General features: G+C 50.0%; 2 protein-coding genes across 2 annotated transcripts; one reads left to right on the plus strand and one right to left on the minus strand.

Annotated features, from left to right (window-relative positions):
- Nucleotides 1-343: 343 nt before the first annotated feature.
- On the minus strand, nucleotides 344-8,509 carry LOC135823168 (general vesicular transport factor p115-like). Its single transcript, XM_065336009.1, has 6 exons — nucleotides 6,686-8,509; nucleotides 6,014-6,223; nucleotides 5,160-5,309; nucleotides 4,448-4,579; nucleotides 2,070-2,291; nucleotides 344-1,541 (listed from the first exon to the last, which is right to left on the minus strand). The coding sequence occupies exons 1-6, from the start codon at nucleotides 8,390-8,392 to the stop codon at nucleotides 774-776; spliced, it is 3,189 nt and encodes a 1,062-aa protein (XP_065192081.1). The 5' UTR covers nucleotides 8,393-8,509; the 3' UTR covers nucleotides 344-773.
- Nucleotides 8,510-18,480: 9,971 nt separating this feature from the next.
- LOC135823169 (caspase-8-like) lies at nucleotides 18,481-23,470 on the plus strand. The gene is made up of 6 exons (XM_065336010.1): nucleotides 18,481-18,968; nucleotides 19,302-19,381; nucleotides 20,299-20,449; nucleotides 20,941-21,230; nucleotides 22,245-22,550; nucleotides 22,941-23,470. The coding sequence occupies exons 1-6, from the start codon at nucleotides 18,605-18,607 to the stop codon at nucleotides 23,232-23,234; spliced, it is 1,485 nt and encodes a 494-aa protein (XP_065192082.1). The 5' UTR covers nucleotides 18,481-18,604; the 3' UTR covers nucleotides 23,235-23,470.
- The last annotated feature ends 986 nt before the right edge of the window (nucleotides 23,471-24,456 follow it).

Genomic DNA, 24,456 nt, shown 5'->3' on the forward strand with positions numbered 1-24,456 from the left:
CGATCATGTACATGCTGCATACATGTACAGTGCATACTGGTAGGATTAGAAACTGCATTTGCAAAACGATTCCTTAGCAACCCCCTCATTCCAGTCGTCTGCTCGACCGCCAACGACTGGCAAACTGCAGCATTTCATCTCTGTCCTGTCTCTACTGGGTTCTGACTTCTTAGCACTGGTCCTGGTCTTGCTATGGCATCATGTGAACATGGCACTCCTTCCCATGAGGAGACCGACAGACACACCACCTACGCCACTACAGTAGTATGCATCGGTATAGAAGGATACAAATTTGCCATGTTGCAGACGACCACTGGCACACATATCAACCCATCGGCATCAATTGAGTGTGCTGGAATTGTCTTCTTAAAACAGAAATGTGCATGACATGCATGCTGTCCAATGCTACAGAACTACTACTGAAACGCTGTAAAATAAAATGGCTGGTGCAGACAACAGCGAGCTTCGGTCGGACCAGCCGACCATTTGGGGGAAACAACAGAGATTTGCTAGCTGGCGAGGGCAAACGGCTAAGCAGATGGGCCAGGAATGTATACTGCGGGTCAGCACCGTGAGGTTTGAAAAGAAAACTATTGAAACATATACTTAAAGTGGTACGGCAACATCGGACGGGCGCACGGATGTACATAAGATAAAGCAGAGATAGCGAACTTGATGTCACCACCAAGGAAGATATTTCATAAAATGTCCCTTCCACACGAAAGAGGAAAGGAGTTGAAAATAGACTAAAACAAAATAGGTAACGAATGGCTTCAATACTGAGCTTCTGGACTACTGCTGTCTAGACGCAATGAGGCCAAACGACCTGTGTCAAATGGCTCCAGGGCGGGGTTCGCTACGGGCTGTTGGACTGCAGGGGGTACGTGATGTGCTGCAGGCTGAGCCTGCTGCTGCCCACTGACTGGCACAAAGGCGTGTGGCAGAGCGGGCCGGACGATCGGCGATGCACCGTACGCCGAGAAGGGCTGCCCGGGGCCCTGCTGGTAGGACGAATGTGCGGGCTGGTGTGATGTAGCTGTGACTGTAGCTGGCAGTGGTGGCTGTGAGGTGAAAGCGGATACGGGTTGGGCATTAAGCGGCTGCTGTGCCTGTGGGATACTGTGTGCGGGGAACAGGTGAGTAGTTGGTGTGGCGGTGGTTTGACTCCATTGGAAAGGCTGGGGCTGAGGGGAAGAGAACGCACCGACTGTTGCAGCAGGCAAGGGTGCTTGCATCTGCTGCTGGGCGCTGTGTGGTCTTTGTTGCGGTGGCTGCTGCTGCTGCTGTGGATGCTGTGGTGGTTGTTGCAGCTGTCGACCTTCCCTGGCATCTTTGTCCTCGGTTGGGCCACCTGTACTGCCGCCGTCACTCTGCAATGGCAGAGCAGACTGACTGTTAGTGACAGCAACTAGTTCAGACACGTCTCCAGCACCGGTAGTGTCTTCCGCGGATGCCGGCTGCGGCTGTGGATCACCATCCACAGTAGCAGCCGCAGGTTGACGCGAGGGCTCAGCCTGCGAAGCACTCCTCGCACTGTCACCCTGGAAAAAGAAACGCAAGCACGTAGGTACTTTACACCAAAGTCCACTGCATGTCAAATGTCTCGAGCGTGCCATTTCAAGGATGAGAAAAGAGAAGCATCGGCACTCAACTGCATGTCAAATGTCTCGAGCGTGCCATTTCAAGGATGAGAAAAGAGAAGCATCGGCACTCAACTGCATGTCAAATGTCTCGAGCGTGCCATTTCAAGGATGAGAAAAGAGAAGCATCGGCACTCAACTGCATGTCAAATGTCTCGAGCGTGCCATTTCAAGGATGAGAAAAGAGAAGCATCGGCACTCAACTGCATAGGCTGCAGAGGTATAGTATAGAGGCAAGGCTCCAGTCAAACTAGAGATGAACCTACAGATAGCCTCAAGCGTATGTAGAGTTTAGACCATGCAACCTGATCAGATGAATAAAGCAGGATTGTGTTGAGCAGAAGCACAATTCAGTGAATGCAGAACGGTGTTGAACACGCCAACACCCAACATACTAGAGAGTCAATGTCTAGAGCTGTTTATGCCTACCTGTTGCTGCCGTTGCCGTTGTTGTTGTTGTTGTTGTTGCTGTTGATGATGATGCTGCCTGAGCTGATCCTCCAGCATGGCGATTCTCTCGTCGCGGCCAGCAACACGGTTTTGCCACTCAACACTGGCTTCCTGCATCATGGCCATGTTGTGTCGTAGCTCCTGCAGCTCCTGTGCCATCTCAGTAGAACTGTGCAGCAAGTGACCTGCTGTCTCGGCCGGCTGCAGGCATACATGCAGGAAAGTGAAAACAGCCATTGCAACGTTTGTGGGTGCTTTGAAAACTTTTTCCGACCCCGCAGGCATAACGCAGGGTCATGAAAAGCGTACAGTGTTGCTCAATGAAATCTGATTCCATTAGTGGAGTACGCACGAGGTGCTATGCAGCCCCAGACCTGCAAACACTTGGATGTGAGCCGGTGAAAGGCGCACACTTGACTCATACGGTCAGGTTTCATTAAGCAGCACTGCACCGAAAGTACGGTTTTACCCAGGGTACTTTATACAGAACGGTTTCCCTATCCATGTATTTACTTCAGGTACCATGAATCAATATTGAAATGTCAGTTCCAGGAATCAAAAAGATGTAGAGCAGAAGGAAACAAACCGAAAATAATTTCGGCCAGCAAGATTAACAATTTTTGAGCCCTGCTGACCAAAAGCATGTCAACTATTTTATAGACGTGGCATTATCATAAGCACACGTTAAAGGGGAAGTCCGGTGAAAAATTTAAATTTCACAGTCCGTAGAGTTCGGGTCGCTGAGTCGAATGGTCTTTGTCCGAGGAGGCTGCGGCTTATGGTTCGTCAGATACGCCCAATCGAACATGTGCGAATTTGAGCGCGCATCACCCAGATCCAGGTGATGACGTCACAGCGTGCAGCCAGGTAGCCACACCATCTAGTTGTGTACAAAAATGGCCATATTCGGAGTGCGTTCGATTGGGGAACCGTTTGTCGCAGCTTCTTCGGACCAAGACCATTCGATTCAGTGTTACAAACACTACGTACCCTGTGATTTTCAGCTCGGTAAACCTGGAGGTTATACCGTATTATAGCCGTTTCCGAGTTGGACTTTTCCGTCAGCCTCTACGCGCTCTGCGCTGCGTGCATGCAGTGCGTGCAGTGTGTTATCTAGCTGTAGTGCAGTCAACAAACTCATCACAGACGGAACTACTCCCGCACTGCCGTGCTGGGGTAGTACAAGACTCGAGTCACAACGTGCAACTGACACAAGACTCAGAAAACTAGTCAACACACGGACTTGTCATGTACTACACTCGTATCAGCTCAGTCGTATCGTTCAGTCATGTAGTCAGAGAACGTGCGTTTCTCCTTGCCGGTGCCGGTGGTTGTGCTTTGAGAAAGAAAATTTTAGTTTTCCGCACCCGCCTCATTATTTTATGTTACAGCGATGAGTGCACAACCGTGACAAGTGACAAAACAGCGAACAGCTTCCGGACCTAGAACTTTCAGATTCCATAGCGTTGCGAGCGAAGAGTCGTGCCCGTGGTTCAAAGAGCCTGCACTGTTCTCCAATTGAGTAGTCCGAAATATTCCAAGTTCGCACCAAAACATCACCATGTGGCAGGCTACTGGAGTCTAAGCGAATCTAATCGGTATGGAACAACATTTAGAGCACTCGCATCACTCTTCTCCATTTTGGCGACCCTGCTCTCCAGCGATCTGATCAGCCTCGTCTGCAATAGCTGCTGCTTCTTCATCAGTCGGAAACTCAGTAGCGCTCACTCTTGACCGGCCCGCGTGGCCATTTCTTCAGCTGAATACCGAGGTTCTCAGCCCCAGACCGAACTCATGAAGGTCAGCCATGGCTGCATCCTCACTCTCACAAGGAGTTACAGGTCTTCGGGGTCGCTTGCACCAAACTATCAGTCGCCAAATCATTTGAAATAGCACTGACACTATTGCTTTCACGCACTCCTTTTGACCTAGCTGCACGCTATGACGTTGCAGAGGGTGTGGCGCGGCCGCATGACGTCATGGCGCAGCCCCCGAAACTCAGTTTTTCAAACGGAAATATCTCGAGAACGCTTTGTCGGAGACACGTGGGACCAACACCATTCGACTCAGCGCCCGAAACTCTACCGACCCTGAAATTTAAATTTTTCACCGGACTTCCCCTTTAACAGACGAAAACAAGTCTGCCCTTGCTGAATGGAATCACTGGTGCTGCAATAAGCAGCAACAGTTGAGTGCACATATGTGTGTGTGTGTGTGTGTGTGTGTGCGTGCGCGTATGTGTGTGTGTGCGCATGTTTGTGTGGTGTGTGTGTGTGCGCGCGTGCACGCTTGTGCGTGTGTGCATGCATATGTGCATGTGTGTACTTATGCTTGTTCGCGGAAGCCATAATGCTTACCTGACGGAAGTCCTGCAGCTCCTTGGTCCGCTGCTCAAGCTGATTGGCTAATGCGTCACGTTCCTGGCGAATGCGATCACACTCCTGACTCAAACCCTGCAGTTGCTGCTTAAGGGTAGATATTTGTCCATCCTGCAGCAAAATTGTATTTGGTGAACAAGAACAGAAAACTCTGACTCAAACCTACTGATCTAGGTGTGCAGTAGGGCATGGTGGCACGTGGCAGATAGAAAAGAAGGCAGCCTGATTGCTGCAGTCGAGAGGTTGGCGCAGTCCGTGATTCCTTTCAAGATTACTTCAGAAGATATATACCTGGTCCCCGAGAGAGAGAGAGAGAGAGAGAGAGAGAGAGAGAGAGAGAGAGAGAGAGAGAGAGAGAGAGAGAGAGCGAGCGAGAGAGAGAGAGAGAGTTGCGGCAGCTCGAGAGAGTGCTTGATGCCCCTAGGTGCAGAGCCTTATACAGGTACTTGAAATACATGTACCCACATATGCATGGTCCCCAATAACTTTTATCCACACGTATCGAGTCAATGTCCAGCAATCAGCACACGGCCTTCTGTAGTCCTTGGCTATACCACATCAAAAGGATCTCTTCCAAATGTTCGCCCATGAGCTGCATCATCAGGGATGGGCAGGAGGATACGGATCATGCCTAGCAAATGGGTTCACGGCAGCACTACAACCAACACCGGTCGTGAACAGATTAGCTCACCTGCTGTCGTATGAGCTCCTTGTAGGAGAGGAGGACGGCTTCGTGTTCCTGTTGAGTGCTGACATCGGCGGCGGTGGCTGCTTGCGACGGGGACTTGGCCGGCGAAGGCGGCGGTGTACCTTCCGGACGTGACCTCTCCTTGCCCCTGACCTAGAAAGGAACAACATAAAATAAATCACGGTGTGCAAGTGCGTGAGAGTTGGCTGGAGGCCGGAACGCCCCCACCCTCTATGGATCAAGGCACAGATGCAGCTCCTAAAGTAGGTTCCTGACCAAGGGCACACCAGGTCCATGGCAGCAGTGGCAAGCATGAACACAACGGTACACAAGGGAGTCGGTGTGCTCGACACTCAACAATGCTACACTTTTATCGCCGTATGCAATCTTCGTCCTACCAGTAATCGTAATCGCAGTGATCCAGAAGTCAATGCAGTCCACACAACGGCGAAACCGGGTCAAATGATCACCAAGTATTAGCTAGCAGCTGCTTAGTCTCTACATGTTTTCTGTGGCGCAAAGTGCATAATGTACAAGAGTTACCCTGGCTCTAGAGAGACCACCGTGACCTGTGCTCAAAGGCCATGCCTGGCTGGTCCCACTGGTGTGGTCTCAGAAGAAGCCAGGCTTCAGGCTTCACCTGTACTGTACAGCCAACTCCAGCTACTGCATATACTCATGAATGTGATGGCTATACACCGCCATATGAGACAGAAAAGGTCTATCTTTCGGTTTCCCGACTCTGTCGTTCACGAAATCCACCAAACTGAGTGATGTACTACTACAGCTAGCTGTAATCATTTTCGCAAGATTTCACGACCCAAATCAGCCGCCATGCAAATAGTCTAGTACCCTACCTTTGCCGTAATGTCGTCCACGGTTTGACGGTACAAGGACACCAGCTGGTAGCTGTACAGGACGTCGCTCTCGCGGTCAAAGCGCGGCTGCGGGCCTCGGCCAGCTCTCAGGAAGACCTCCGACTGCGCCAGGTTGCTGATGGCCTCCACCACATAGTCGGCGCTGTGTCGCTGTAACAGGGCATGGCGGACACTCTCTTCAGCAACACCCTGCAGCCAGCATGCCCCACATCGCAGAAGAGAAAGCAAACACACAAACAGGGCAACAGAGTCAAAAAAGCATAGAAAACAAAAACAGCTGTGCTAAGTATTCAACTTTGTTTATTCTCTCCGTGCTCTATTCTTGGTATTGCAATCCCCCTCAACTCTCTCTCTCTCTCTCTCTCTCTCTCTCTCTCTCTCTCTCTCTCTCTCTCTCTCTCTCTCTCTCTCTCTCTCTCTCTCACACAAACACACATACACAAACGGACACACACACACGAACACATACGAATGCATACACAAGCACACACACACAGGCACAGACACATGCACACACACACACACACAAACACACACGAGCGCACGCGCGCACATACACACACACACACAAGCAAAACGACATACAGTAGATCCACACGCGGAGCCATGTTGTTCCCTTAACAAGCAAACGCATTCTTCAGGAGACCGTACCTGTGGCTCATACAGTATGCAAATACCCAGCAGAAAGGCCATCATGTTACGCAACACGCGATCACACTCTTGCTGCGCCTCGTCCTTGTCGCCGGCATCCGGCGGCATGTCAAGGCCGGACACGAGCACGCGCAACGCCGAGCCGGAGCGGATCAGAGCGGCAATGCCGCGCGGACACTCGTGCAGCCAGCAGCAGAGTAGCGAGAAGCAGGCGAGGCGGTGCGTGAGGCTGAGCTGTCGGCTGCACGCCAGCACTGCAGTCTGCGGGAGCAGGGCGACGGGAGCGCCGCCGGCAGCCATGCCAATGTGCACGTCGAGCAGCGCTTCCTTCTGCGCCGAGTGCACCACCACCGAGCAGAGAGCGGCGCCGGAGCACCAGGCCACCAGCGGGTCCGCGCTCATCAGGCCGCCGCAGAGCAATGCCCCCGCCGACACACCACTACCACCGCCGCTGTTATTACCGGGCAACATACTGGCCACTAGGTGCTTCTGGCTGGCCTGGTTGTCCAGCAAGAACGCTTGCAGGCAATAGAGCGTGGCCAGGCGCAGGCGCAGGCACTGCTTCTCCGACACCAGCGACATGATGACGCTGAGCACGGCAGAACACGGCGGGCTGCCACCGCGCACCTGCACCTGGACGTTGGCAAACGCTGACTGGCTGGCCGCGCAGCCGCGAATGCACTCGGCCACCGTGCCGATCGCCTCCGTCAGCACGTCCAGCTGCAGGCCCGGCGACAGCATCATGCCACACAGGGCCAGCAGCAGGCGACTCGAAGCCAGTGTCCGCTGCGCCAGTGGCAGCAGGCTGCCGCTCGGCGTCACCAGGCAGCGCAGCACCTTGAGCATTGCCACCAGGTTGCTTACTTTCTGCGCCGGCCACGCGCCGTCCTCCGGCTTCTCCAGACTGAAGAACGGCAACAGTTTCTGCAGCTGGTTGCCCTCCAGGAAGAGCGTTTGGTTCCGGGAGTGTGCCAAGAGAAGATTGGACAGCAAATCGATACAATCTTCAGTCACGATGCCACCGTCACTTGCACCTTCCTCGGCTATAATGTCCAGGATGCGATCAAAGCCACTCTCGAACGCCACGATGCCCTGTACCTGGTCGTTGCCGCGCGTCAGCTCTTTCAGCAGCAGTAGAGCGTCGTTGCGTATGATCTCGCGGCTGTCCGACAGCAGGTCCATAAGGCGCGACACTCCCATCGGACATGCCAGGATGCATTCCTGCATTCTCGCAGCCTTGGCCGCGATCAGTGCGGTCAGTAGCTTGACAGTTGCCCAGCGTACCTGGAACGAGTACTCCTCCACTATTTCCATGATCAACGAAATGTTGTCCTGCCGCTTGGCCAGGGCTTCGGTTGACCTTGTGGCGATCGCAGCGGCGTCGTCATCCTTTTCACCCTGCCCAGTGGGAATTTCCACCACCGAAGCCATTGTCTCCAGAATTGCACAGCAGAGCTCCGGGTCACTGCGATCCCGGCGCAACGCGGCGATCAGGGGTCCCAGGGCCTGCGTGCCCACTTCCAGGCGGTTCGTCTTTGCCAGGGCTTTCAAATCAGCAACGGCTTCACGTCTGTCAGACACCAGCGAGGAAGATGCAAGGCGATCGCACAAACGATCGACATCCTCGGTGACTTTCGCAGCTCCATTCGTCCCGAGGCCACTGGCCGCACCCAGAACAGAGCGACTAAGGCTGGCGAAGAAGCTCATATCCTTCTCTTCAACGACAACTACGCGTTCATTGTACCAACTTACTTCCAGAAGTAGACAGGATATGATAATGTTTCTGCAATTTTTAGGCAGGCATATCAAAGCCAAAGGCAAAGGCAAAGCTCGTCCAATTTTTTTTAAATCTGGAAAAGATCGACAAAATAATTTTTTAGCACTGATCTGGTGACGTCACCAGGAGTCTCGTATCTGGTGACCATGGTGACGCGTGATCGCGATCGCGAGCACGGGGGGAAAACAGCCGGCTTTCGTAACTCCCGGTACGGTGTCCCTGCTGCCCTGGTTGTAACTTGTAGCCAGGGAGTAGCACAATACCGGCATACTACAGAACCACTCCCTGGTGGCGCATGGCAATGGTGATGGCGTTGCTGCGCTGCGTTGTCGTCTTGGTTTTGGTCTCCTGCGTGCCAGTGTTGCCTGCCTTCGCGGTGCCCGGCGGATGCGCCGCGTCAATGATCAGTCTGCTGTCCTCGCAAACACGGAGGCTGCATTGATTATTTTAAAATTAACGTTCTTTGCAACTACTGCAGTTTAATGCCTCGCTTGTCAATGGCACTGTCCCCACAGCCTTCAAACTCGCACACGTTATCCCGCTGTTCAAAGCTCGGGACCCGTCTATTTCCACTAACTTCCGTCCAGTGTCCCTACTTCCTATAATTATTGTTTCTTGGAGAAAGTCGTACAGAAGAAGCTAGCCCAGTTTCTGGACATATCTGGTACCCTCCCCACGACTCAATTTGCATTCCGCGCAGGCCACTCAACAGAGGATGCCCTGGCACTTATGCTAAATCGTATTCTTATTGCACGGGACAAGCGTTTGTGTACTGGCATATGGCTTCTAGATATTATGTCAAAGGCATTCGACAAGGTTCGTCATGAACGGCTACTCCGGGACCTATTCGATATCGGCATAACAGGGACAGCCCTAAAGTGGTTTTCCGCCTATCTGTCGGGCTGTACTCAGCGTATCTGTATTGGACGGGATCAGAGTGCCATTTCTGAACCATCCGGTGGCGTGCCACAAGGTTCTGTTCCAGGACCGATCCTTTTCAGTATCTACACCCGCGAAGTTCCAACCATAGCTAACCAGTCTTCATTGGTTCAATTTGCCGATGACATCGCGCTGATCAGCATCAGCACATACCTCGACACGGTATCTGCTACGCTATCGGCCTCTGTTTCTGCACTTGCTGACTGGTTGCAGACCCGTGGTCTCATTTTGAATGCAGCCAAGAGCCAAGTAATCCCTGTATACCTGGTATACCCCAGCAGCCCCAGCACACGATCAATGTAAACTGTCATGAAACGTAGGGTCCAGCGGATAATGCTCCGAAAATGTTCGTATAATGCTAACCATAATGCTCCAAAAACTGCCTTATAATGCTGATTATAATGCTTCAGCAAGGGATATAATGCTCTTGGTTTGGGACAAAAATGGAAGAAAGTCTGCACATTGTCAAACTTCCAGGAAATTATGCATATCGTCGATCTGCATCTGAAGTTGCCACCTTATCTCTCAGGAGCTCCACCACTTCCTGGCACTATAAGACATGATCGCTTCTCCATTGATTGCTCTCCATTCCACTTTGATGCAGGGTTGTGGCAGAATAGTCGGTGTATCAAATCTTTCCCCTAGTTATCCATGTAGTGAGAGATGAAACCATTATTGCAGGTAGTCATTCATTGTTGGGATGAAGTTTATCTTGGCAAATAGTATTCCTGCCTGCAGACAAGCTGTCACTGCGTCCACTCTGTGAATAATGTCTTCATCTGAAACACCAGATGTGAGGCCAGCTTCTGAGATCCGGTCTCAGATGGAGAGCCCTCCCATTTGCGGAAATCCTGAAAACACGTGGTCAGAAGTTATTTTGCCACTCTACATCCTTTGCTTGTGCTCTCATCTTCTCCTTGAGATGGTGTGTAGACGTATGACTTTCCACAATACTCTTCCTTTCTGATAGCATTTGACTGTAGGCCTGGCATCACAACCGTCCACGACTAACTGTACGTGCTTCATCAAGAAAGTAAGACAGGCGCTGCTGAGCAATCGACTTGGTACTGAATCCATGAGAAATTCTAGTTCTTTTCGAGCCTCCTGAGCTGGACTCGGCAAAGGCAGTTCTTTTGGAACGAGCTCTTTCTGTTATAGCCGCTCCTTCATCCTGGTCCAAATTTAGCAATGCATCAGTGTCTACTTCAGTATCGCTAGAGATACTATCGCCAGAGCCTCTGGCACAACTAGAAAACTCATCTTCGTCTGTTTGATATTCACTTCGGGTATGTCTCCTCCATCCATAGCTCTCCATTATTCTAAAAGTAAAAGAAACCTCGTAAATATTTTCTCCGGATTTGTGTCACTTGAACTGTCTCGGCCTCGGTTGGGCATGCTTTGTAAGTTGTATACATTTACCTGACCACATCGCTACAATCATAACGTTTTTATGTAGCGATAGTTATGTAGCGTTAGTGCTAAAGGTGTTACGTGTCTACAAAGTCAAGCGCCGGTACAATGCATAGTGCTCAAACGCCCGGAATTGGCAGAGCGTAGTACGCAAGAGGTACACAAAGGGAGTAAAATAGGGCTGTTTCGTTGTTACTCAGAGTTTCATGGCAAAGCCAATCATCAGACAACATCTCATGATCATAATTGTAGCCGATTGTTGCCAAAAACCTGGGATTTCCCGATATTATCCACTATGAAACTCGTTATGCCGCTCAAACCTCACATAATGCTCGTTTAGTTCCTTTCTAATGCTCCATAATGCTCTGATGCTCGGATAGTCGTATAATGCCGAATATAATGCCGGCATTATCCGCTGGACCCTAATGAAACGCCGATTCATGTCGTTACTGCGGCCAGGTACTGTATCTGGGAGTGCTCCTCGACTCGGATCTGTCATGGACGCCCCATGTTGATCGCTGCACCGCTCGACTGGCCTAGAGGATCGGAGCACTATGGAGGTTGCGTCGCTGCTTGACTCATCAGAGCCGAGTTCTCTACTTTAAAGCAATCATCATGTCTGGCCTGATGTACGGATCCAATGCGTCCTCCCCACTTCTTACTGCCAACCAATTGGATCGGCTACACGTCATGTAGTATCGGGTGGCAAGGGCGGTTTTCGGACTCTCGCATCACACCTCCGCGCGCACCCTCCTGCTGAAATTGGACACATACAGAGTATCCGAGATATTCAGGCAGAAGTTAATCGTTCTTGTCTGGAGGTCTCGGAATGGGCACGCAAGTTCTGATCTGCAAGCCCTCCTAGTTCCTCCGTCAGTTGGCCCAACTAGGTTGCACTCCACCATGGGTCTGCGCCAACTGCCAGCTTGCACCAGGTTCGGCAAGGGTTGCCTCGCGTTCCGGGGCGCCCAGCTGTGGAACACCTTACCCAGCAATATACGTGCCATCTCCACGCTCCGCCAGTTCCGCGCCAGCACGATCCCGCACAGCCTTAGTACCTAGAGTACCAAACGTCCTGTTTGATTATCAGCTGGCTTAGTTTCTCTCCACCTCTATCCTTATTACATCCCTCCCCAATTTCAGTAATTCCTGCTTTCTATCTGCATTCGCCACCTTTTCTTTGGCCAGATCTGCCCGTTTGGTTTGCGAATTAAAATAAACACAACAACAACAACAACAACAACAACAACAACAACAACAACAACAACAACAACAACAACAACAACAACAACAACAACAACAACAACAACAACAACAACAACAACAACAACAACAACAACAACAACAACAACAACAACAACAACAACAACAACAACTCTTTGAATGATGACAATGACAGTAACCTGATGTGACGCATTTGTCTTCTTCTCACCTTTGCATGCATGTTAGGCATTGGCGGATAATGCTCGAAAAGGTGGCAGATTCTGCTTGAAAAGCAGCAAAATTGGCAGAACCATACAAACCTTATGGCGGGCAATTCCTCGAATTCTGCTCCATTTCTTTATCCACGTACCAAACATGCATGAAACTTACCAGAAAAAGTACCGCCGAATTCTGCCAATTTTTCTGCCGGCATTATCCGCAAAGGCCTAATGCACGTACATACAGTACACGTACATGTACATGTACATCTTGATGTAACCTGACCACTGTGACGTGAAACCTATTAATTATGTTACCTTCTCGCCTCGGTATGCATGTCCTTCATCTTGGCTGTATAGTGGCACCGTGGTCTTGGGGGGTCCTGTGCTGTGGTATGGGCTCCCTTTGACACTGTCTTCTTCCCTCTTTTCTTCGGAGCGAGAGGACTTACAACCTTTTGGCGGAATGTCCTGTATATAAACTGCTCCTTTGTAGCTGGCACAGTATCATCTGGATGATGGCCAGGTGCCGAAACGTTGTTAGTAATGGAATTGGTTCAGATTTGCAGTGCGACTGGAATGGGTGTGTCCACCCAAACATCTTTTCTATTATGAAGCTGCAGGAAGCCTGAAGCCTTCTTTTGTTGTTTTTAGCACCTTTTTAAAAAGCCTCCCAGCACTGACATAATGAGTGACATTTCATCTGATGCCATGATCGTTTATTACATGACTTGTACATGTACATGTACATGTACATGTATATCACCTAGGCATGGGCGGGTAATGCTAGTTATTTGCTGCGATAATGCTAAAGGCAATGCTCATCATATGAGGATATAATGCCACTTACAATGCTCACACTACTCCATAATGCCAGTTTGAAAGTTTGTAAAGTCGGCCGTATTGGATCAAGGCCAAAGCGTAGAAAAAAAACTTACTAGTAAACAGCAGTGAGCATGTTGTCTGAAACAATCTACTGAGAAGGTTGATTTGCAACGTCAAGTCTCCGGACGATGCCGGACGGGTTCAGATGCACGATGTTCGGAACTGGACCTAGCCAGGTTCATGCATGACACCGTTGTCGACCGGTGATTATTCTTGTAATGCCAATTTTGCATGCGAAATGGTGTTATAATGCCAGCATTATGCCACCTGGAAAAAAGGGACTATAATGCCAGCCATAATGCTAGCATTACCCGCCCATGCCTAATATCACCTTTGCGGCTACTGCTGCATGACTCCACTGTCTTGTCGACTTGTCGTCTGCACCCGAACTGGCGCATGGCCGAAGCTTGCACTATTACTAATGGTTTTGTTTTCCCCCTCCTCGATTCGCTCCCCTGATCTTATGTCCATGCTACACTGTACCTGTTTCTGGACCACCAGTTTCATACCGGCAACCGTTATCCGTAGCTTCTTGCTTTCTCTGTACTGACTGTCTGTGTGGACACAGTCATAGTCATGTGGGCATGTACATGTACACCAGCCCCGTCTATAGAGCACCTTCTCGCGACAATGTCATGGTGGTGGCAGTAACTGTTGACATCTGACGAGCTGAGAGAAGGACGCCATGGGCAGAAGTTGGAAGAAAAGAAGTTGAGGTTTAGGTAGCTACATGACTACCAGGACGACATCCAGGAGCGATCATCCTTGGACCAACGTTATTCCTCCTGTACGTAAATGACTGCGAGGACACCTTGCCTGCTGGTGCTGAGCTTGCCACGTATGCAGATGACACGGCACTGTATCAGTGCATCTCTGCCACCGCCAGCATATCCGACTCTGCAGCACAACTCCAGGAAGCAGTGGACGCCGTCTCCCACTGGGGTTCCAAGTGGAAGGTCACCTTCGAGCCATCCAAATCTCAGGCCCTCATCATCGACCACCGCAAGCCTCCCCCAGCGTTCCCACCAGTGCTCTTCAATGGAGTGACTGTTCCTGAAGAGAAGGAAATTAAACTTCTGGGCATAGCATTCGACTCGCAACTGTCCTACGCAGCACACCTCCGGGCCGTGGCCTCAAAGGCTGCCCAACGCCTACACTTCCTGAGAAAGGTTGCGCCCCTGTTGGACTCCAGCGGCCGCACGGCAGTCTACAAAGGCTTCGTGCGGCCAACAATGGAATACTGCTGCCTGGTGTGGATGGGGTCAGGTACATCCAGACTGGACAAAATCCAGCACAAGGCACTGAAGGTGATTGGCCCAGGCGCCTGGCTCCCCAGCCTGAAACACCGCCGACTGGTTGCTGCGCTTTCGTTCACGTTCAAGCTGTCTTACCTTCCAACAACAAGCCCCCTGAAGCCCATCCTCCCACCTCCAGCCAATCCCCGCCCAGTGGGTGGTCGATCCACTAGGTTAGCCACGGAGACTGCCCACTGCCACCCGCTCCAGCTCAAGTCGACGCTGCCCGTGCACATTCGTAGCAGCCTCCAGGGTTCCTACCCAGACTGCATTATTCCCTTGTGGAACAGCCTACCAGCGACCATTCTACCAGCACGGCCGCAACCCAGCCAGCTCCAATCATTCAAAGAAAAATGCAACAAGTATCTGCTGCACCTGAACTGGCAAGCAGCCACCGACGCCCTATGAAACGGTTTAGACCAGTGCCTCACTAGCATCCCCCCCCCCTTACCACAATGTGACGTTATCTTTCACTCTGCTTCTCTCACGACCATCTACCCGTTGTCCTTGTTTCTCACTATTATTCATTTCCCCTCTTCCTCCTCTCTACATGGTTTTACTGCATTATGGCGCGCTTTGTCTGCGTAGACGCCGAGACCTTTGAGGTCGGCAGAGCAGCCTGGCCCCGCCACCACTTCTCGCACATATTCGGGAATATAGTGGACTTTCGTATAAAAAAAATAAAAAAAATCGAAGAATACACGACGGACGAAAGGAGTAGTCTCCAACCCCCTAGCATAATGAGGGTCAGAATTAAGGTGGCGCTACACCTTTCCGGCACCTTTCAGAGGGTCAAAAATCGAATTTTGGATTTTGACCCCATTTTCGTTTCCAGACCCTCTGGGTAGGTCCCAACCGCACTTCCCGAAAATTTGAAGTGAATAGCTTCAGTAGTTTTTGAGATATGGACTTTCAAAGGCCGCTATTGTCAAAAATAGTAATTGTAAATTCAAAAATTCTAATTTTAACGCATTAGAATTTACATTACACATGTTTTGCGTGTAACTATGATTTCGCTGGCATTTTAGCGATGAAACTTCGCGGAAAGGCTGAAAATCTCCCTGGTTTTACCTTGCTGCGCCCCACGCAGAGCTGACATCACCATCGGCATCAGCAGTGCCAGTGCGCATGTCACCACACACAGTGCGCATGTCGTACTTCAAATTTTTGGTAAATATTTTTATACCAGCAATCTCCAATCTCCAAATTGTAGCTCTTTATCAGTTTAGCTGCTTTGTTGGCTTTCATCTGTTTTGTGGAACCTTCCTTGATCACTATGGGCAAGAGGCAGTACGTAGGCCGTCCTGGTCGTCCAAAGAAGCGCAAATTCCATGGAAATCAATGTGCTAAATAATTTTAAATTGTCCAGTGAAATCACGAAAATTGTCGTGGCAGAAGACTCTTCTGTGTTGCCAGAAGATAGGGATGATGCCGAAGTCCAACAGTCTAATTCTGGTGAGAGTGAGACATCTAGTGACAGTGACAGCAACAGCTCTGGAGATGAGCGCGACGGTGATGATTACCTGACGACCGGGAGCCGAATTATTTATTTAGAATGTTTACAAAATTTACTTGCTGATAGTGCCTGTTGCTCAGCGTGCCATGGCACCCTTACACTATGTGAAGTACGTCGTGAAGGTTTGGCTTCAACTCTATCGCTGGCCTGTGACAGCTGCGAGGCTGAAAGCCGTGAAGCTATGTCCAAGAAGACTGGGCACTGCTGGGATGTGAACAGAAAACCGGCTACTGCAATGACATGGATAGGACGTGGGCATCCCTTGTGAAATTCTGCACTGTCATGAATATGCCTGCATGCCAGAAGCACACCAAGGTACTAGCAAAGGCCAGTAGAGTTGTTGCCACCAGCAGCATGAACGTGCAGCTGCGAATGCCAAGGAGTTGGCGTCTTCCCCTGATATTGCCGTCACTTACGACGGAACGTGGATGCGACGCGGCTTTACCTCGCTACATGGAGCGTTTCTTGCCATCTCGTGGGATACTGGCAAAGTCATCGACTACGAAGTCCTCTCCCGGCACTGCCAGCAGTGCACAATATTCCAGAGGAAGCTGAGCAAACATGAGATCAGCGAGGAGCAGTATACTGCCAACGTACGTGGACATGGCAATGACCTGCAAGGCATGGCATGTGCGATATGGGCATCGGTCGTGCATTGTGTTTCAACAGATGACAAGCCGCAGCATCAGTTCTGCCCCCCTGGACCAGATAGTTGGTGCAAGTGGCAGAGTCATCAAGCTGGTGGCCCTGAATACCAACATAAGAAGAGCCTGCCGGATGCAGTCTTCAAAGTCATCAAGCCTGTGTACTTGCGGCTGACTGAGAGGCAACTTCTCGAGAAATGCTTGCGTGGCGCTACTCAGAATCGGAACGAGTGCATCAATGGCCTCATTTGGCAGATTTGTCCAAAGACTGTCTTTTGCTCGTCAAGGACTGTCCAGACAGCTGTTGCCATAGTCACTGCTTGCTTCAACGAGAAGAACAAGGCCTCCGAGTAGATTCTTGAAGCGATGGGCCTGACAGCTGGTCACTACACGCGGACAGCGCTTGAGAAGTTGGACCGTGAGCAAGCCAAGAATGCAGCCAGGAAATCCTCAGATGAAGTGAAGAGTGCAAGGAAGAGGCGAAGGAGAGTGAGGTAGGGTGTGGAGGAGCAGACTGTTGATGACGAAGGTCTCACTAATGAGACTGGGGCCTTCTAAAAAGTAGCTGGCGTGGTGGACACAGATTGTAAATACATGTATTATACTGCAATTTTTCCCCTTTTTTTGGCTATTCCCGCAACTCTTAACCAAGCTACTGAGATAACCGTGGCCTGCAGACCCAAAAAAGTATACATTTTTGAAATCTGTGAAGCATTAGCTAGACATTGAACCGAAGTTTCAGAGGGCTGCTCTTCATATGCTCATGATAGCACAGGTCAAACCTTTTGTTATTTTTTGCGCTTATCGTTCTTTTCTTTTCAATCTCCTGCACTTGCTGGCTTGTTTTGCTGGTGTCCCCTTTCTTTGGTTCAATGTCTTGCCATGTGTGTGTGAGACACTGCAGTGGCACTCATTTTATTGCATAGGACGCATGGTCTTCTATATTGTGGTTACAGGCGAACCTTTCATCGGATTTTGCGAACAGATCCGTCACATGTATGCCAACAGTAGATAGATGGCATCTTTGGCTTTATGTTTGCTGTTTCTGAAACGGGTATATCCAAGGAGTAAATGCTGAAAATTTTATAAGAATCTGTTGACCCATTGCTGAGATATGGGTGCTTACGTGGGACGGTGCCGGAAAGGTGTAGCGCCACCTTAACCGGGTTCAACACCCATATGGTTCAAATGGTCCGCAGGGACCGGGGCTCTGCCAACCGCGGAAGGTTGTAGTAAGGTCACTGTTTCCGAACACAGTGTCCTCCACCTTGTTTCATGCTGTCAATCTAACAATATGTACAATCATGTATGTACAGTCAGTACCGGTAGTAGATGTACAATGTCAATGACTTCTGACAAGTGACACACGTTATGTACAGTACATTCATGATTGTTATGTCAAGTAACTGGTGATGTCCGTGGACAATATAATTATAGCGTTACTTGTAGTTCCTTGGTCCTTTTTCTGTACATCAATCATTCATGGTCATCTGGCGACTGTTTTTTTTATTCTTTATTTCCACGATGGCCCATGGCCAATAAGGAAGATAATAATGATTCAAATCAGTCCAGAATCATAATATAAAATCAGGCTAGCAAGTAAGGAAACCAACACATTGCAGGGGGATGGGGCTACGATGGGGTACAGTGTGAGCTACTACAGGAGCATATGGATGGTAGACTGTTTGTCGAGTACGTGATACGTAGATCTACGAGCCCCAGGGCACGACGTCGACGGGCGACAGGCCTTCAAAAGAATCATGGCAGCATGGGTTTGGCTACAAGTACAAGGACTTAGGACTGTAGTAGGTCTAGCCATAGTAGACCCGGATCAAGACAGGTAGTTTCCGCAGCGCTAGCGGCAGCTGGCCATATCCCGCATGTGTTGCAAAAATTCCTTTCCCTTTAGCTTTACGGTTTTAGACAAGAAGCAAAACTAAGTTGGTGAAGGTCGCTGCTCAGTTCTTTTACTTGTGCTGTTGCGATGAGAGGTGATTCACAGGTGTGGGGTGAGCGGAAAGTCGGATAGATCATGGAGACAAATCGCTCTGCTCCCGGTCAACGGGCTCTGGAGGTGTTTCTGCGCACCCTGTCCACCAGTGTGCCACACAGCAGCTACAAATCAATGAGGCTGATCTGCCAGACGTCGGGGCTCATCGACAAGTCGACGCTGAGCGAAATCAGCGACTGCTTTGAGCTCTTCGCCGAGCTGTACCGCCGCAAAGTGTTCACGCCTATGAACTTCTCGTGCTTGAAGATGCTGCTTCTCTCGGAGAGGCTATACTCGCTAGCTAAACAGCTCGTGGAGTATGAGCAGTACACGAAAGCTTCGTTGCTGGCTTCTCTCGACCCCGAACAGCCACGCAACCCCACTCGAAGTCAAGGCGAGTCGTCCGGTAAGTCTATACCACTGGTGCGTGCTACATCGTTAGGAAATCTAAGGGATATTTCAGGACTGGTTATTCGTATACCATTATCAGTCTGCCATCTAGAGATAATTGCACTGTAGAATACTAGTATGGTCGAGACCATACAGACCGCTTCGTGCGTTCTTCTTTGCGGCTACATGTGCCGTAATCATGATGATGAGGTGCTATACTCCGGTGCCTGCGGGTTTTCAAGTCTTTGGCGTTGGTGCTGCTGGTGGATGGACACTTCGTGACCCCCCCTTGAACCATATTCTGATTCTCAGGTTTTGCTCATTACATGTTTGTGTGCACTTCTTGTAGATGGCCTGCGCCAGCCGGGCTCTGAAGGACGCCAGGCACACCATTCTGCCACACATTACCAGAGTGGGCGCCAGCAATCAGTGAGTTCTACCACACTCATACATGTACACGATCAGTATAATAATATTATAGTCCTCTTCTGATCTTCAAATGGGACAGTGCATAGATGTGTAGTAGTGTTTACCTGTATCTGAAGTCTTGCTACTGTTGTGTGGTTTGGCCTGTACGGACTGCAAAGACGGGGTCAGTGTCCATTTCTTCAGCAAGCGGGATCTTACTTGGCTTGCCTGTCTATGCCCTGTACTTCCATCTTCAACTTGCTCTTTGCGGGGTTTGGGTACTAATGATGCCCCCTGGAACTTTAGCTACCCAGCAAACTTCGGGGGGGGGGGGGTGGTAGCTCGAGAGAGTTCTCAACACACCTGGGTTCAGAGTCTCATGCATGTGCTGTCTGCATGATGATTGCTTTGTGCGTGAAACTCGTAGTCATGGCCCGGCGGTTCTATTTGCCTATGTCTGCATACATGGTGCACGCACACACATATACACACACACACATACACACACACACACATACACACACACGCACACACACACAAGTCATAGTATTACGCCGAGTCCCTTTGCCTCGGCTTGGTTGAGCACTCTTTCTGGTTAGTGTCAAAGTTATCTGCCCTGTTGCAAAGCTCAGGCTGTGTCTATTGCAGTTAGAGGACTCTGGCTTTGATGCGTTGAGGCGGTTTCGAAATGCTTTGTCGTTCTTTAGACGTCATTGCGATTGGTTCGGCCAGTAACTCTGTGCTGTGCTGATGATATCTACCAAGATCGAAACAGGTAGCTATCCGGAGATCAAGTCACAGTATCTATATGTAGCAGAAGCTTTGCTACTTTCAGTTATTCTGCAAAGTTGCTAGCCGAATGTTTTGCGGACTGCTCGGGACCACTACTCACTGAGTCATATTCTCCTTGATTTTTGTTTTTCCTCGCATCGGCCTAGGCTCGAGCTCCGACGTCCAGCAGTACAGGTGTCATTGCACAAGAGACTGGCAGGCAGCCCATACAGGCGTCGCACAACTTTGCAGCGGATAGTCCTCACGGCAACCAGGACGCCGCGCTACGAACGCCGCTAGACCTGCAATACCAGCTAGGTATGTGGCAGTGCACGCATATACACTTGCTGAGAGTGGGACTGTTCACTACTTGGCAAGCTCGTAGTCCGCATGGGGCACAGGGGGGGGGGGGGTACGTGCACCCCATAAAAATGTCGGCCTAGGTTCAGCATGCACATAATGGACCATGAATGACATGCACTAGCCATCCAACACACATGCGGTTGTGCACCCCCCCCCCTCTCCCCTGAAGAAGGGGGACCAGCTACGCCCCTGCTTGGACGTGACGTAAACTTGTCTCAGTGTCTGGGGGTCAATGCACCATGCCTGTGTTTTTGCACTTGTATAGACCAGTTATTGCATGAGTAATGCAGGTAGGGTGGCTAACTTTTTAAATAGTTCCAGACCCGTATTGCAGTGTGTTACTGGCATCAATAAATTAGGCCAATGGAATAGTACCGAAATCTTTCGTTGTGATGTGTCACAAATAGTTTCTTGCTGCCTTTGTGTGTTCAAATCGGCTTCACCAGGTTTTTCTGATCTGCCCGACTATGGCACTGGAGCTGCGCGGAAAGACACGCCGCGTGTGTCCGTCCTGGATGAGTTCTGCAAGCTGTGCCATTCCCCAAACATGAGCAGATCCACCGTGCAGCAGCATGGCTACAGCTTGCGGCACGGCAAGGGCCTCGTTCTCATCATCAACATTGAGAGGTTTGACCCGTCCACCGCATCCGTTCACTTGACCGACCGCCGCGGCTCCGCTGAGGATGTGCGGAGACTGCAGCAGTGCTTTGGAGAATTCCTCAACTGCCCAGTCGAGGTACTAGTGCGGAGCTGATACAAGTATACCTGCGTGAATCATGTGTCAGCGGAGCATACCATACTCTGGTCATGCATTCATACAGTACAAGTGCAGGACATTATTCATTATGATGATCTGTTGTACTCGGATGGTGAGCCAATTTGATTATGGTAAAAAAAAGGAGGTCAAAGAGGTCAAAAGAGGTCGGCCAGAGAGCGCAGTGGTGTGGTGTGGTGGTTGATAAGAATCTGGACAAGGCCGACTGCTACTTACCCCTCTTGATCGTAAAAAAAAGGAGAAGGACAAAATGTTACTTCGAGTTATGACTATCTGTCCACCAACGTAACCATATCTTATACAGTCAGTTTTGTCAGTTTTGTGCCATTTTGTCCTTCTCCTTTTTTACCATGATCTGTTGTATTTGACTCTCTTCACCTGCTCCCAGCCCCGCGCCATCTCCACACTCAGACAATGGTCGACAAGATAGCTACATTTGAAAGACTATATTTGTGACAAGACGACGGAAACACAAAATAGACATGACGAACTCCAGACGAGGACTGCGTTTCACACCACAGCAACAAACGCATGCACCAACACCACGTACACACGACGTACACAAAATAACGTACTACAACAGATCTGTCTTCGCTTACATGTTGCACAGGGCTTAATGTATGGGGCATATGAGTAGGTATTTACTGCCACATGCAGCAGGTGGAGTGAATTGGAGCCTCACAGGAAGCCCAAAGCAATGAAATGTCAGATAACCAACTACCTGAAGTTCGGGGACCCGCGCCGGCTGAGACGTCCAGTTTCGGACGTGACCTGGCACACTCTGTATGTGCATGTGGTGTCATGTGCAGGACCGGAAGAACATAGTGGTGTTTCTAGTTTCCGTGGTGATCTGCGAACGTGATAATTTATGGTTGGTGACCAATGCTACACTGTACTGAAATACTCCAGCTTTGAACCATATTTCATGCAAACCACAGGTCTCATTTTCTTGTGTCGGATCGCCCACTGTTACAGGTTCAGCGCAACTTTCCCAAGGAGCAGCTTCTTGAGTACCTGCGACGAGTGGCGGAAAGGGATCACACAGACACCGACTGCTTGTTCTGTTTCCTGATGAGCCACGGCTGTGAGGAGTCACTGTTCATGCACGACGGGGAACTGGTGGAGCTGAAGACCATTGTGCAAATATTCAAGGATGGTGGCAAGCTGGACCACATCCCCAAGCTGTTCTTCACGCAGGCGTGTCGAAACAGCGTCAGCGACAATCCAGAATTGCTAGCGCTGATGGAGCGGGCAACCAAAGAACTCTCGGGATCGCAAGCAGTAAGTTTTGTCTCTTGGAGAGCGATTAGGGTGGGTAAACGCAGGCAGACATGGTTCATGTGAAAGGTGAAGTAGAAATGCACGGTGCTAGCATCAGTGAAGTAAGCCTTCTAGTACACTCGTATCTCCCTTATCCGGCCGGTCTGGGACCGCGCATTGCCCATAACTTGGAAATGTGCGTAACTCTGAGGCACGAACGTTTTGATGGGGAAGGGCCAGATATCTGGCAGTTGACGTCACTGTTTCCACAAAAATTGGCCATAGAGTCGAAAAAAAGTTCCACTGAGACATTAAAGGTCACCTGCAAGGCACGCGGTAGGCCAAGGTGCCCGCAACTTCAAGATCCGGATAAGAGAGAGACATGAGTGTACTTCTATTCCTTTTGCGCAGGCCAACTCCACGCCCATCGATGGCGACATCCTCATCGGCTTCCCGACGCTGGCAAATGGCACGGCACTGCGCGAGGAGCACAGCGGTTCTCTCTACATCGAATCACTGTGCCAGTGTATCACACAGCTGGTGCCACGGCACGAGAGCTTGCTGAACATCCTGCTGGAGGTGAATCGCAAAGTGGCCGACAAGGCCAACGACTACCAACACAATCAAGACCCCATGCAGAGTCACAGCCTGAAGCGACTGCTCCAACTGCCATGTCCGCGGTGCAGAGAATGTTGCCATCAATAGCTGCCGCCATGCCCAACCCCGCGGCTAGACCCGCCACCGAGGCTGTTCCAGTGGCAACAATGCTCTCACTGCATAGATGTTGTTGCCTGGCTTGCCGCCGTGGCCGGAGCTGGTCGATGGCCACAGCATGCACACACACACACACACACACACACACACACACACACACACACACACACACACACACACACACACACACACACACACACACACACACACACACACACACACACACACACACACACACACACACACACACACACACACACACACACACACACACACACACACACACACACACACACACACACACACACACACACACACACACACACACACACACACACACACACACACACACACACACACACACACACACACACACACACACACACACACACACACACACATGCACACACACACACACACCAATATTACTATACACTGGCTGTCTATCTACTTTGTAGCTTGAGGTTGAAGAAGATCCACACTTCCCATTGCCACTCATTCTGTTACTAAGATAGTAATTCTTATTCAGATCCATGATTTCCCTTGTTGAATACTGAGGAGGATGCAAACATTGAAATGCGCATACGGATTAGATTGGAAAACTATTTGCATATTGGCTAGCCCAAGTCACGCTAGTACAGTTTGGTGTAGTAATCATCGCAGCTCCCACCGTGCTGATAAAGATTTGACGAGATATTGATATACGATGTCGGACTTGTCCACTGTATATTCTAACTGTTTTTAATGTTAGTTCTGAGAAGTATGATTCGTCAATTGCTTGTCATTTGTTAGAACATCCTGAATGTAGCGCAGTGTACACAGATAATTGTTCTTCTATGTTGTCACGTGCACACAGTGCGAAGTAATTAGTTGTTGAATGTGTTAGGAGCTGTTCATATTCACACCAAGAAACCTAACTTATGTAAACAGACGCAGATTAAATTCACGCTTCGAGGCGTTTAGGTAGGTCGACAACTCGTTAGCTTTTGTCCATTTGTTGTGACGCACTTAACGCTTTTTGGGGTTTACTCTTTTGCACCTTTTCCCCATTACTTTCTATGTACTATGTATATGGGGCACGCATTTGACGCTGTTGTTTGGGCTCTTCTTCCTTGCGCTGTTTCTATCACCTCTCTGCTGTATTTAATCCATTATCCATGTTCGTTTGATTTTTCCTGTATTTCACCTGATGACCTGATGATAAGGCATGAGA

Source organism: Sycon ciliatum, chromosome 8, assembly GCF_964019385.1.
Source record: "Sycon ciliatum chromosome 8, ocSycCili1.1, whole genome shotgun sequence".
Taxonomy (NCBI): domain Eukaryota; kingdom Metazoa; phylum Porifera; class Calcarea; order Leucosolenida; family Sycettidae; genus Sycon; species Sycon ciliatum.